This window comes from Leucoraja erinacea, chromosome 15 (genome assembly GCF_028641065.1).
Source record: "Leucoraja erinacea ecotype New England chromosome 15, Leri_hhj_1, whole genome shotgun sequence".
Taxonomy (NCBI): domain Eukaryota; kingdom Metazoa; phylum Chordata; class Chondrichthyes; order Rajiformes; family Rajidae; genus Leucoraja; species Leucoraja erinaceus.
In genome coordinates this window covers 23,293,599-23,307,407 of record NC_073391.1, presented here as the reverse complement: position 1 = coordinate 23,307,407, position 13,809 = coordinate 23,293,599, and the positions used below count along the sequence as shown (strand labels likewise).

Sequence of the window (13,809 nt, the reverse complement as noted above, 5' to 3'; positions counted from 1 at the left end):
TGAAAAAGTTGCTCCCAAGATCTGCCCTCTTACCCTTAGGGTATAAATTAGTTTTAGAATTCTCTACTAGCAGAAAAAAGCCTGAGCAATCACTTCATCAATGATCTTGTATACTTAAATAAGGCTACTCCTCAGCCACCTACTCTCCCAGGAAAGAACGTCCCAGTCTTTCCCCATAACCCAAGTTTCAAGTAAGATCTGGCAAATATCTCCTGCAGCCTTTCCATACCTTTCCTATAGCTGGGAGGACAGAATTTCACAGTACTCCCGATAGTAGTCTTATCAACTACTGTCTCAAATGTCCCAACTGTTGTACTCAATATCGTTCCTAATGAAGGCATCATACCAAAAAACTTTCTCATCACCCTGTGCACCCAATTCCCAACTTCCAAGACACCATGGACCTGTATCACTAGATCTCCCTGTTCTACAATGCTCTTCAAGATTTCATTTACTGTGCAAGACCAGCTTTAGGTTGATATATAGGTTTAGGTTTGCAAGTTCTCCCGGTGTGACTTTGTGCGTTTCCTCCAGATACATGTTTTCCTCCCACATCCCCAAGATATGGTATGTTAATTACCTACAGTAAATTACTGCTGCTGTGTAATGCATGGTAGAACATGACTGGCACTATCTCGTCATGCCATGAACACAGATCACCTCCTCCATCAGGCTATCAGCAGAGAGCAGAGGCCACCCCGACTGAAGTCCCGTCACCCCTTTGCTCCACATGGAAAACACCTCCTAGCATCCATCCAGCCAACTGAGACAAAAGCACACTGGATAGCTACCAAGTGGTCACAGGAGTGGAAGACAACCTCATCTCCATTACACAACTACATCTCTTCACCAGATAAAAGCTGTCCAGGGTCTGACCTTCCCAGAGGAGCATGGGTGAAGCTCCACAGATTTCGTACTGGAGTTGGGTGTTTCAATGGCAGCATGTGGAGATGGGGACTCCGCCAGAGCCCAGCCTGTTGATCAGTAGACATGGTCATCATTTTAAAGGGCCTGTTTCCATGCTGTAACTCCCCATGTCTATTCCACTGGCTATTAGCCTCAAGCTACATCCAATGTTTTAGTTGTTCTGACCTCTCCAATGCAAAACCCATTACCCATTGTAACCCAGTTCATTCTGTTCCCTTCCTCATCTCAATGCTACTTTTATGTGGCATTGACATCAATGTACACACACTCAGCAGATAAAGATGATTAGAACTAATCAACCAGAGGTTTACTTGCCCACATCTGGCCAGAGAAGAAATCTGGTGTCAATGGCAAAGACTACCAAGGCTACCATTTCCCAATCGTATACAAGTTACTGTGTACATCTATTGTACCTTTCAGTTATTGGAATGTGACACAGCAAGTGAGGATGATGGAGTTACTGGTTCACTACTTATGATCCCGTCAGAGAGTTGCTCAAATAGTCTTTGGGAACACCATCCCCGATGGACCAGAAATTCCAGAGTTTCACGCAATATACCTTTTAGGGTTCACTATACGGTGTTCTGCACCGAGCTTCAACAGCTTAGTGCAACATGATTTGCCAGACCATTGCAAAGGCTGATTAAAAATCAATTGGGCATATTGAACCACAAAAAGCTCAAAACAGGATAGCGGCTTTCCTTCCTTAATGGGCAAAAGCAAACCAGACACAAATTTGTAATCTAGATATTTCATGGTCATGACAGGTATTTTTTTTTTTTTTTTTTTTTTTTTTTAAATGGTTATAATTATATTCAAAATTCCCTGGTTATAGAATTAATGGGCTTTTCTTGGCATTGGATTATAAGACCAATAATTTCAATGCTTTGCCATCATTCTCAAAATTAAAGTAATTATGTTATGTACATTGCATGGCATCCTATGGGGCAAACAATACATATTCCCGAGTAATCCAAGGGAGGCTAGGTTTTTCATTCGAATCAGAAAATTCAGAAAACACTCAGGTGAGGTAGCACATTTTTGTTTATTAAACAATTGTTTAATGTTTCATATCAAAATTCTTACAGCTTTGACATGGTAAGCAGTTTCTATTTCCACAGATGCTACCTGAGTTGCTGTTTATTTCAAGCACATTGCTTTTTCGATAAATATTTTTTTAATCTGTTCTAGCTCAGCCCTTAAAGCTAATTCCAGTCACATTTCTGTTCCAAAATGAAGTATCATCAAGTTTGAATTTGCTTGATCACTTTGCAAATTTGGAATAGATATATTTTTGAAAAGCAATTTGACAAAAAGCTATTAAAATAATAATAACACAAGTAAAATTATTAAGCATCACATGCAAGTGTTCAACATTTCTTAAATTTAGTGCAGATAGCTCAAACAGCCTGAAGCAAATTAACATTTTTGTGCCTTCAATCATTACAATAAGGGGATAGAGGCAACTGATGTTGAAACTGTAATAACAAAGTAACAACATTGAAGAAATGTTTACAGTCCCATTGTTTTGCAGTCAGAAAAAAGGTTCATTATCATATTTGAAAAATATGAAACAGGAGACATAATTTACATTAAAGTGAACTTCTTCAGGTTTAACAATCTCTCTCCATCTACTGAGCATAAACAGATTTGTTAGATGAGGATAGACAAAAGTGCAGGAGAAACTCAGCGAGTGCGGCAGCATCTATGGAGCGAAGTAAATGAGGCAACGTTTCGGGCTGAAACCCTTCTTCAGACTCATTTTAGATGAGGAAAGCAGAATGTGGCAGAAAGAAACAAATGGAGACAAAAAAGAAACTGCAGATGCCAGAAAACAGAGCACCAAATCCTGCTGGAGGAACTCAGTTGGTCAAGCAGCACATGTAGAGAGAAATGGACAGTCAACGTTTCAAATTAACATATCAACAAATGATCTGAAGGAATTAGGACAAGTCAGATGAAGGGACGCAACCTGAAACATCAACTAACCAATACCTTCCACATTTAATGCTTGGCTGCCAAATTCCACCAGATCATTTGTTGAAGAAAAAGTTATATTTGAAAATTTAGCTTCCAAGGAGCAGGAATGACTCCATTCCTCCGACCCCAATAGCCTTTAGCAAAATGTCCAAAGGCAAATAACTGAAAGGGGGAGTCATTGGCTCAGTATGCTCCTCATGGTCAAAACCAGAGGCAAAAGTCATTGTGCAATTTTGATTCCAATGGTCTGTAGAACAAAAAGCAAGGAAACGAGCACATTATATCGGAGATTAGAATTTAGATTTTCCAATGATGTGATCAATTAAAAACTACATTTATGTTAATAACTGAGAATAGATTTGTATTCATATTTTAATTGCAAACGTTACTTTATTTCGTAAACCATATTTGTTCATGATTTTTCCCTCGTCAAACCGCCAGTCTAGGTCTTTAATGCTAAAAGTATCCAGATATTCAATTATATTGATTACGGAAAAAGCAACTACAGCAACCACATAATGCGAGTAGTCAGTGATACAAAAATAGAAATATCAAAAAAATACTCAACAAATAATAACGTTATTCCTCCAATTCAGAGGAGTTGTCTATTAAAAAAATGGAGTATTTTTGTGACCAATGGTTTAATTGGCATGTGAAAACAAACTTGAAAGTCCCATTGCAGCAGTCAAATTGTCTTGTTCAATATCTCTCCCTCAAACCCCCCTAATAGTTTGACCAATTATTCAGTTATTTGCTGTTTGTGAGATTTGCCCAATGCAGCTGTGCGATACACAGGATAAACAATCTACATAATAAGAAAGTCCAATTAAGCCCAGCATAACCCACTTTTAAAATGTAAAACTATACTGACACTGCAAAGTGTGTGCCCACGAAGCAAGAAATTGCCGACAGAAGCAGAAGTCTATTACTTTGTATTGAATTACTGTACCGAGTCAACATATAGTGCAAGTTAAATGTAAATCAATATCACACCACCTACCCCACCCCCATCCGAGACATTATCTGTATAAATATGCACACAACGTTAAAAGAACAGAGTGGCAAGATACTGCATCAGCATCATTTTCCATCCTTCAATGTAGCACAGACTCCAAAATAATCATATTACTTGTGAAATCAGTGACACATTTTCTATCTTCATTCAATATAACCAAATGAATTTGTTTGGTACCCTAAACAAGAAAAAACATTGCTTTGTAATATATTGTTAGTTTACTGCTGACTCAAGGAAGATTTGACAGTACCCAATAAAACCAATCATGCAAAATAAAGATGTTCCTGCATCTGCAGTTTTGATTTTGGCAAAGTGTAAAGTATTCTCTTTAGATTACTATCTGGACAGGATAAACTTGGACATATGTCCAAGTGAAATTGCATCTTTGGATAGAACAGTAAAAGCAGACCCACTGACTCAGACAATATCAAGTTGAAAAAAATCCACAAATTAAAGAGCGAATGTCATCCATGAGTGGTACACTTTAATTGGTGGAATCAGTAGTGCAGTATGTAAATACTTAAGACAAGTGAGAATACAATAGACAATAGGTGCAGGAGTAGGTCATTCGGCCTTTCGAGCCAGCACCGCCATTCAATGAGATCATGGCTGATCATCCCCAATCAGTACCCCGTTCCTGCCTTCTCTCCATATCCTCTGACTCTGCTATTTTTAAGAGCCCTATCTAGCTCTCTCTTGAAAGCATCCAGAGAACCGGCCTCCACCACCCTCTGAGGCAGCTCAAGAGCTCACAGCTCAGCTCACAACTCTCTGTGAGAAAAAAGTGTTTCCTCGTCTCTGTTCTAAATGGCTTACTCCTTATTCTTTAACTGTGGCCCTTGGTTCTGGACTCCCCCAACATCGAGAACATGTTTCCTGCTTCCAAGCCCTTAATAATCTTATATGTTTCAATGCGATCCCCTCTCATCCTTCTAAACTCCAGTGTGTACAAGCCCAGCTGCTCCATTCTCTCAGCATATGACAGTCCCGCCATCCAGGGAATTAACCTTGTAAACCTACGCTGCACTCCCTCAATAGCAAGAATGTCCTTCCGCAAATTAGGGGACCAAAATTGCACACAATACTCCAGGTGTGGTCTCACTAGGGCTCTATACAACTGCAGAAGGACCTCTTTGCTCCTATATTCGATTCCTCTTGTTATAAAGAAAAGAGAATAGAAATTTGCCAAAATACAAACATAATATATTTGTACACAAGTCCAAAAACAAAAGGAATAGACTCCAAGTATCCTTTTGGATATACCTTGGACTCTAGGAAAACCAAGACATTTTCTACAGACATAGACATACAGAAGAGCAACAGAAACCTGTTCTAAAAAGAAAATTGCTGAATTATTTAATATGAAGTCATGCAGGTCTTTGTAATGCAATTCACCTCAGTTTAACAACTCAAAACCATGCTGTGGGGTCGATAAAAATCATTATTAAATGCTTCCTTTAAACAAATCGGCTTTACACATCATAATATGACCTGTTGAAACCAAGGATTCCAATCTGAAGAACAATTGAACTCTCTGGAGACACAAACATAATCTGAGCCGACACTACATCAGTGATGTTGTCTCTCAGAGAAGAATATTAAACCAAGGCCCATTTGCCCCTTCGGCTGGATTTAAAGAACACTCCTTGACACAATTTAAAGAGAACAGGATTTCACCCTGACGTCCTGGTCAATTTTTCTTTGGCAACAACTTTGCACAGAAATACCCGAGTATATCTGGGGGAGGGGCAGAGGGGGGGGGAGAGAGAGAGACAGGGGGGGGGGGGGGAAAGAGGACAGGGGGGGGGGGGAGGACGGGGGGGGGACAGGGACAGACGGGGGGGGGGGGGACAGGGGGGGGGGGGGGACAGGGGGGGGGGGGGGGGGAGGACAGAGGGGGGGGGGGACAGAGGGGGGGGGGAGGACAGACGGGGGAGGGGGGAGGACAGACGGGGGGGGGGGGAGGAGGACAGACGGGGGGGGGAGGACAGAGGGGGGGGGGGGGGGAGGGGGGAGGACAGAGGGGGGGGGGGACAGGGGGGGGGGAGGACAGGGGGTGGGACAGACGGGGGGGGGGGACAGGGGGGGGGAGGGGGCGAGACGAGGGGGGGGGGGCGACAGAGGGGGGGGGGGGGGGGGGGAGGGGGGGGGAGAGGGGGGGGGGGGCGGGGGGGGAGAGGGGGGGAGGGGGGGGGGGGGGGGGGGAGGACAGAGGGGGGGGGGGGGACAGGAGGGGGGGGGGGGGGACAGGACAGAGGGGGGGGGGGACAGAGGGGGGGGGGACAGGGACAGAGGGGGGGGGGAGGGAGGGGGGGAGGGGGGGGGGGGGGGGGAGGGACAGAGGGGGGGGGGGGGGACAGAGGGGGGGGGGGGGACAGAGGGGGGGGGGGGGGGGGGGGGGGAGGACAGAGGGGGGGGGGGGGGGGGGGACAGAGGGGGGGGGGGGGGGGAGGACGGACAGCTGGGACCACGCAGTGCGGCTCATGTACGTGGACAGGCCTCGGATATCGCAAGCCGTCAGAGCTCACCCTCATGGACGGTCTTCAGCCCTGCCTTCTCTTCGAACACGCCTTCTCGGAACAGATGCCGGATGACATCCACCTGCTGCTCGCCGGTGAGGATTTTGCTGACCCCCTGCAGCTAGCGGAGTGTGCAGACATAGAAACATAGAAATAGGTGCAGGAGTAGGCCATTCAGCCCTTCGAGCCTGCACCGCCATTCAATATGATCATGGCTGATCATCCAACTCAGTATCCCGTACCTGCCTTCTCTCCATACCCCCTGATCCCCTTAGCCACAAGGGCCACATCTAACTCCCTCTTAAATATAGCCAATGAACTGGCCTCAACTACCCTCTGTGGCAGAGAGTTCCAGAGATTCACCACTCTCTGTGTGAAAAAAAGTTCTTCTCATCTCGGTTTTAAAGGATTTCCCCTTTATCCTTAAGCTGTGACCCCTTGTCCTGGACTTCCCTATCGGGAACAATCTTCCTGCATCTAGCCTGTCCAACCCCTTAAGAATTTTGTAAGTTTCTATAAGATCCCCTCTCAATCTCCTAAATTCTATAGAGTATAAACCAAGTCTATCCAGTCTTTCTTCATAAGACAGTCAGGACATCCCAGGAATCAGTCTGGTGAACCTTCTCTGCACTCCCTCTATGGCAATAATGTCCTTGCTCAGATTTGGAGACCAAAACTGCACGCAATACTCCAGGTGTGGTCTCACCAAGACCCTGTACAACTGCAGTAGAACCTCCCTGCTCCTATACTCAAATCCTCTTGCTATGAAAGCCAACATACCATTCGCTTTCTTTACTGCCTGCTGCACCTGCATGCCTACCTTCAATGACTGGTATACCATGACACCCAGGTCTCGCTGCATCTCCCCCTTTCCCAATCGGCCACCATTTAGATAATAATCTGCTTTCCCGTTTTTGCCACCAAAATGGATAACCTCACATTTATCCACATTATACTGCATCTGCCAAACATTTGCCCACTCACCCAGCCTATCCAAGTCACCTTGAAGTCTCCTAGCATCCTCCTCACACCCAACACTGCCCCCCAGCTTAGTGTCATCTGCAAACTTGGAGATATTGCCTTCAATTCCCTCATCCAGATCATTAATATATATTGGAAATAGCTGGGGTCCCAGTACTGAGCCTTGCGGTACCCCACTAGTCACTGCCTGCCATTGTGAAAAGGACCCGTTTACTCCTACTCTTTGCTTCCTGTTTGCCAGCCAGTTCTCTATCCACATTAATACTGAACCCCCAATGCCATGGCAAGCTAAGCTCGATCGATCGGGTGTCTGCGGTGCCCTGGGGGCCCCAGAGACCAGGCCCTGGGCCCAATGGGAGTTCGACTGCGCCGCCTGTCCCGGGCGACCCCAGTAAGGGGAAGTGATGTTACTACCATCAGCGCTGGGGTCCCGCAGCCGCCAGTGCCGCCTGCCCAGCTCCTTTCTGGGAAATGCCGGGGCCGGCCGCCAGTAGTCACCACGGCAGTCGGCCTGAAACACCGCCTCTATGCTTGGGACCAACATTCAGGACGACGGTTTTTCATTGATACGGGTGCGGAGGTTAGCATTTTGCCCCCATCGGGGGTCGACACTCGTTCCAGCAAGCGGGGGCCTTCTTGGACTGCAGTAAATGGCAGCTCCATACAGACGTATGGGGTTCGTACAGTCCCACTCATCTTTGGCCCCTGCCGTTTTACCTAGACTTTTACGGTGGCCGACGTCTCCCAGCTGTTGCTGGGCACAGATTTCCTCCAGGCCCAATCCTTCAGGCCACTAACTGTGCGAACCCTCGGCAGTCGGGGGTAGGGTCACGTGACTGTTTGGTGAGGAGGAGTTGTCACTGGGTTTATGGGTGTGCCCTGGTATATATAATGATCCCCAGGTTAACTTTCCCCCATTCACGTGTGTGCTGATCTCTTTACTGTGTTAATAAAGATCTGTTTCACCATGTGTGACTTGCTTATCTGCCCGCCATACCTTCCAGCTTTATACATTTTAATATATTCTTTCAAAAGATTGTCACTATTGCCACATCCTCCTTCCAAGCCAAATGAACCTAGCTCAATATCTAAACATACAAAAAAGAAAAATTCTCGTGTTGAATGCCATGTTAAGAATTCTACAAATTTCAATGCTGTGTTTCCTGCATTAGACTCCTGATATTATTTTTTATTATTATCATAAAATTGGTCATGAGATAAACAATCTGAATCTGCAGTTGTTCATATAATAGTGCTTGGAGCACTTTCTATTCTCCCTCCCCCTTCAAATAGTATTCCCAGAATCCAACTAATTTTAACCTTGATGATAGCAGGAAATACATTTTGACCCATTTTCTTCATACGAGAAAGTAATCTGATGAAACAACAATCTGTGTCATTGCTAGAGTCAAAATGGTGGGAAATTGCAAGCATTATGCACAGCTGAAAGAAAATAGTAGTTTAGTTTAGCAGCATGGAAACAGGCCCTTTTGGACCACCGAATCCACAACAACCATCAATCACCTATTCACACTGGTTCTATGTTATGGCACTTTCTCAACCACTCCCTACACACAAGGGGCAATTTACAGTGGCCAATTAACCTACAAACCCACACATCTTTGAGATATGGGAGCAAACCCAGTCGGTCACAGGGAGAACAAGCAAATACCATACAGACAGTATCTGAGGTCAGGATCGAACCTGGGTCTTTGGCTCTGCGAGGCAGCAGCACTACCATGCAGCCCTTAGCACAAACACCATAGCTTGGCTGTGAGCCCATTATTTCCCTGCTCAGGGAGCTTCAACATAGGTAGAGGCAGGAAAGCAAAAGGTACAACCAAAGGAGCAACTGGGTCATGACCACGTTGTTCACAATGTCTAATAGTCAACTAGGCAGGAGCACCAGCAAAACCCTGGAGACAGGTCATCTGGAAACACAGCTATCCAGGGACTGTCGGGCATGTTAAGGTAATTTTGGCAGGGGGCAAAACATCAATTATGTGCAAAAAGATAAAACACACCCACACTTTCAAGAGGGAATGAAACCTCTGGCAATTCAGCTGATTTCACTTTTTGTTGATCAAAGGAGTATTTCTCATTTGCTTTAATTTACTATGGGCATTTCAATGGCACTGGAGTATATGCCACTAACAACAGGAAATCTAAATGAAAACAAACCGAAAAGAGCAGCATTGATATACATCTAGTCAGTTCATTGAGTATGAAGATAGATACAAAAAGCTGGAGTAACTCAGAGAACGAGGTCTAGTCCGAAGAAGGGTCTCGACCTGAAACGTCACCAATTCCTTTTCTCCAGAGATGCTGTCTGACCCCGAGTTACTCCAACTTTTTGTGCCCATCTTCAGTTTAAACCAGCATCTGTAGTTCCTTCCTGCACATTGAGTACGAAGAACACTTGCAGAGAACAACATGAAAAACCTATCCCTCTCAATCCAAAACATCTTTTACCGTAAAATTAGAATAATAAATATGTAATTTAATTTATAATTTAGCATTTAAAAAAACTACCTTGCAGCAATACGAAGGTCTTTTGGGAGTACCAGTCATTTATAGATAAAAAGGAAGAGTCCAATAAAAAAATAACTGTTAATTGTGTTAAAATCAAATCCCAATCCAATGAGATATGTTGTAATAAACTTTGCAGTCACCCAACTGGGGATACAAAGATGCTGTTTATAAGTGTTAATTTCACCAATGTCACTCCAGAGGATTACTTCGTGGCAATTTCACAATATTTCACACATTGCAACATCCCAATTACTAATATCTACAATCTGCTTTATAAATCACAGATACAGTTAACGCACACAGTTGAAGGTGAAGGAGTATTATAAAATAGTGCTTGTCAACGATCCTTTAAGACAGGTTTACACTGCAGCGATAACAACTAAATACTTGTTCTTGTGGTGGCAATAATACATCAGTGTCAAGGCAGGAATTTATATATTATCCAGGAAGACACGATGCGCTTTACGGTTATTCCTAAAGCAGCAGTCGGTGTTGGCTGCACGTTACATCACTATTACACTGAAAATAGCGACTTAAAATCTGAAGGGGCAAATGATCACCTGCAAGGGAAAATGTCAATGGTAGAAATGTACTTTTAATTGAGAAAACATCTGGAAAGGAGGGGAGGCAGGGATCTTTCCCCCTTCACGTGTGTGTGTGTGTGTGTGTGTGTGTGTGTATGTGTGTATATAATCAGCGAGCCTTACTTGAATCTGCCACCGCAATGCTGACAACGATCGCCGACCCATCCTTGGTCGCAGATGCAGCTGCCGCTTGCACATCTCCCGTAGACACACGTCGCCTTGTCGCATTCCCGGCCGAGCCCCACACGGGCCGAGAGGACGAGGTAGAGCAGAGCGTAGCAGACACAGTACCTACACGAATCCAACCCGTCCCGGGCCGTCCACGACACTGGACTCGAGTTAAATGGACTCGGTCTTTTTTGCGGGTTCCCACCGCCAATTCCAGGCGCCATTTTAACCTGTGTAAATTCGGTTTTGCACAGATTGCACCGCCCGCCCGCACACCCCCTCCCCCCCAAAATAAACACCAGCCCACAACACCCCTCCCCTTTCCAGCTGGCACTCCGCGGTGAATAAACTAACTTAGCCTCTTGCAGGGGGACACAAGAAGCACTCCGCTGTGTGTATTTAGGGGGGGAGAAAGTCCGATGGAAAATAAGACAGTCGCCGTGGGTTCAGTTACACCGGGCAAGTGTCAAGTAAACCGTGTGTCGGGTCCCAAGCGTGATAGCGATTGCAAAAGTCGGTAGAAATGCGTTGAGTGTAATAACAGAGCGCATACGCGCCGGGAGGTCCAAGTCTGCACATAATGAGAGGATTCAATCTGTATTGTTTTCCCCTTTCTTCTCTTGGTATTTTTTTTTAAAGGAAAACAAACGAGTTAAATGCCAAGGAACAACTTCATGTGCGTGGTGGCGTGCTGGCCGGCGGCGCCAGCTGTTTGCAGCTGCAGACCCAGAGCACGCGCTGCCCGGGCCGGCTCCGGATCAGGATTCAGATTCAGATTCAGAATCAGCTTCAGCCCCGGCTCTCGCAGCCCGCTGTTGCCACAATGCCGCTAATTAAAGGGGCCGTGCTCAGAGGCTGCGCATGGGCGCCCCGCTCCCTGCAAACGCACATATCCCCTTTTAATGCTGTCGGGCGATTCAAGAAGTCCTTTCGTGCAAGTAGCAAGCGTCTTCCTAGAAGCGTTTTTCAGTTTTTTTTTTTTTTAATATATATATATATCATAATTCAGGTCGCTGGAATGTAATCTGGGTTCATAGGCACTGAGTTCTGTTCTACTGTGGAGCTCCAGAGTTTATCAGGAGGAGAGGGGAGGGAAAGGGGTGAAGGGAAAGTGGTGGAGAGGGGGAGGGGAGGAGGGTAATCTAAACAGAAAATACCGGGGGAAACTCACTAGCGTCTGAGAGATCGATGACCTTTTTATCTGCACTAGGAACTGTTAAAGGTAAAACATGCTGGGCGTGCGGGAAGAGAGAAATTGACAAGAACCTGTAAACGAACGGGAAGGTAGGAGAATCAGAAGAGTTGCTGGCGGTCGGCAGTAGAGGATGGCAGTGATATTAAAAACAGAGATCTGCCCAGAGCAACCGTGAATGGTGTTCGCAAAAAATGTTAAACTCGCCATTGAGCGCGAAAGACTTGGAGTCGAGGTCGCAGTCCGCTCGGAATACTTATCCACTCTCAAAAAGAGAAGGGAAGCTAAACTGAAAATAAATTCCAATAAATTGTTGCTCCGTCTGGAGTGTTTAGGGATAATGGGAATAGAGGAAGCAAGAGGATAAACGTTCATCTCCGTGTGTATGAAGGAACTGCAGATGCTGGTTTAAACCGAAGATAGACACAAAATGCTGGAGTAACTCAGCGGGACAGACAGCATCTCTGGAGAGAGAAGGGCCAGCGTCTGAGAGGTCGAAGAAGGGTCTCGACCCATTCCTTCTCTGCAGAGATGCCACCAGTCCCGCTGAGTTACTCCAGCATTTTTTGTGTCTATAAACGTTCATCTCCTGTGATTAAAGATGAAGGACTCAAGGAGCAAATAAATGCTGCGATAAAGGTGATTTAAGAGCGGAGCACGACGTGCAGAAAGGTTTGTCCATTTGAAACGTTGAAAGCTGCGAGGAGAGAACATGTGTGCCACGCTGGACGAACCAGAATCGATAAAGCATTATCCATTGAATGTGGGTTGGAAATGATGGCAAGGTTTGGTAGCATTATGAAATCTGCTGAATTGTAATAGCATGGAAGGCGAGGGGAGAGAAAAGCACTAAAGCAAAGAGATATCAGTATATATCGTTATTACAGATATCACGTTATTTTTTGCATATCCTTCATTCAATATTCTTTATCTCTTTACCTCATCCCCTATATCTATCGTTTCCCTTATCCCTAACCAGTCTGAAGAAGGGTCTCGACCCGAAACGTCACCCATTCCTTCTCTCCAGAGATGCTGCCTGTCCCGCTGAGTTACTCTAGCTTTTTGTGTCTATCTTCAGTATATAATGAAGTTCTTTACAACCAATAAAGTGCATTCGAAGTGCCGTAATTACTGAAATGTACATATTTTTATCATTGGTATTTGTGTACCGTGACAGTACTACAGAGGGCAGGCATGAGGCTTATCAGCCGAGTAATGCCGAGTTCAGCAGAATAAATAATATTTTCCTGAGAAGGAGAGCTTTTGGGATTTGGGGTCATTGGGCATTGTGCCAAGAGTATCATTTATATTCCTGTCTCTATGTTCTAGAATCAGTCTGTTTTCCAGAAATCCTTTTGGATGGGTGAACATGGAAGTAAATTTAAACAAATTACACAATTACTCGCGCATAATTGTCTCTTGACCTGTGTCTGAAAAACCTAACATGTACACAGTATCACAGAAAAACCACAGATTCTGGAAGTCTGAATAACAACCAAAATGGCAGGAAATGCTCAGTCAATCAGAAGAGAGAAATCAGTGTGAAGCCAAAATGAGAGTCTTCCCACAAAGAAAAATAAATAATTATTTGGATTGAACTTTCACCAACAAAATGACTTGTTTCACCAACAATATGCCTCGTTCTTGGACATAATACATCTAGACAGAATCATTAACACATACAGGGTAGTTATAGAAAATAAAATAATAATTTTCTTATTCTACAAGAAAACAATAAATTGGCATTTCCATTTTTTTTCGTGTAAGTAGTTGGGTAAGTCAAGTTAGGTTTATTGCACAAGGACGATGAGAAACAGGTACAATGAAAACTTTGCCATTTTGAAATTGATATCTACATGATGTTTCACAAATTTTATTTGCATATCATGAAATACAAATTAGTAGGTTTGT

At 44.6% G+C, this 13,809-nt stretch overlaps 1 protein-coding gene across 2 annotated transcripts in view; it reads right to left on the bottom strand.

Moving 5' to 3' along the window:
- atrnl1b (attractin-like 1b) overlaps window positions 1–10,984 on the bottom strand; it is a 704,553-nt gene extending 693,569 nt beyond the window's left edge. Inside the window, exon 1 of one of the 2 annotated variants that reach the window (XM_055646916.1) lies at window positions 10,662–10,984. In XM_055646916.1, the coding sequence (XP_055502891.1) occupies window positions 10,662–10,930 (269 nt within the window). In that variant the 5' untranslated portion in view covers window positions 10,931–10,984. The remainder of the gene's footprint in view (window positions 1–10,661) is intronic. The other variant, XM_055646915.1, reaches the window with a different exon arrangement.
- Window positions 10,985–13,809: the final 2,825 nt, after the last annotated feature.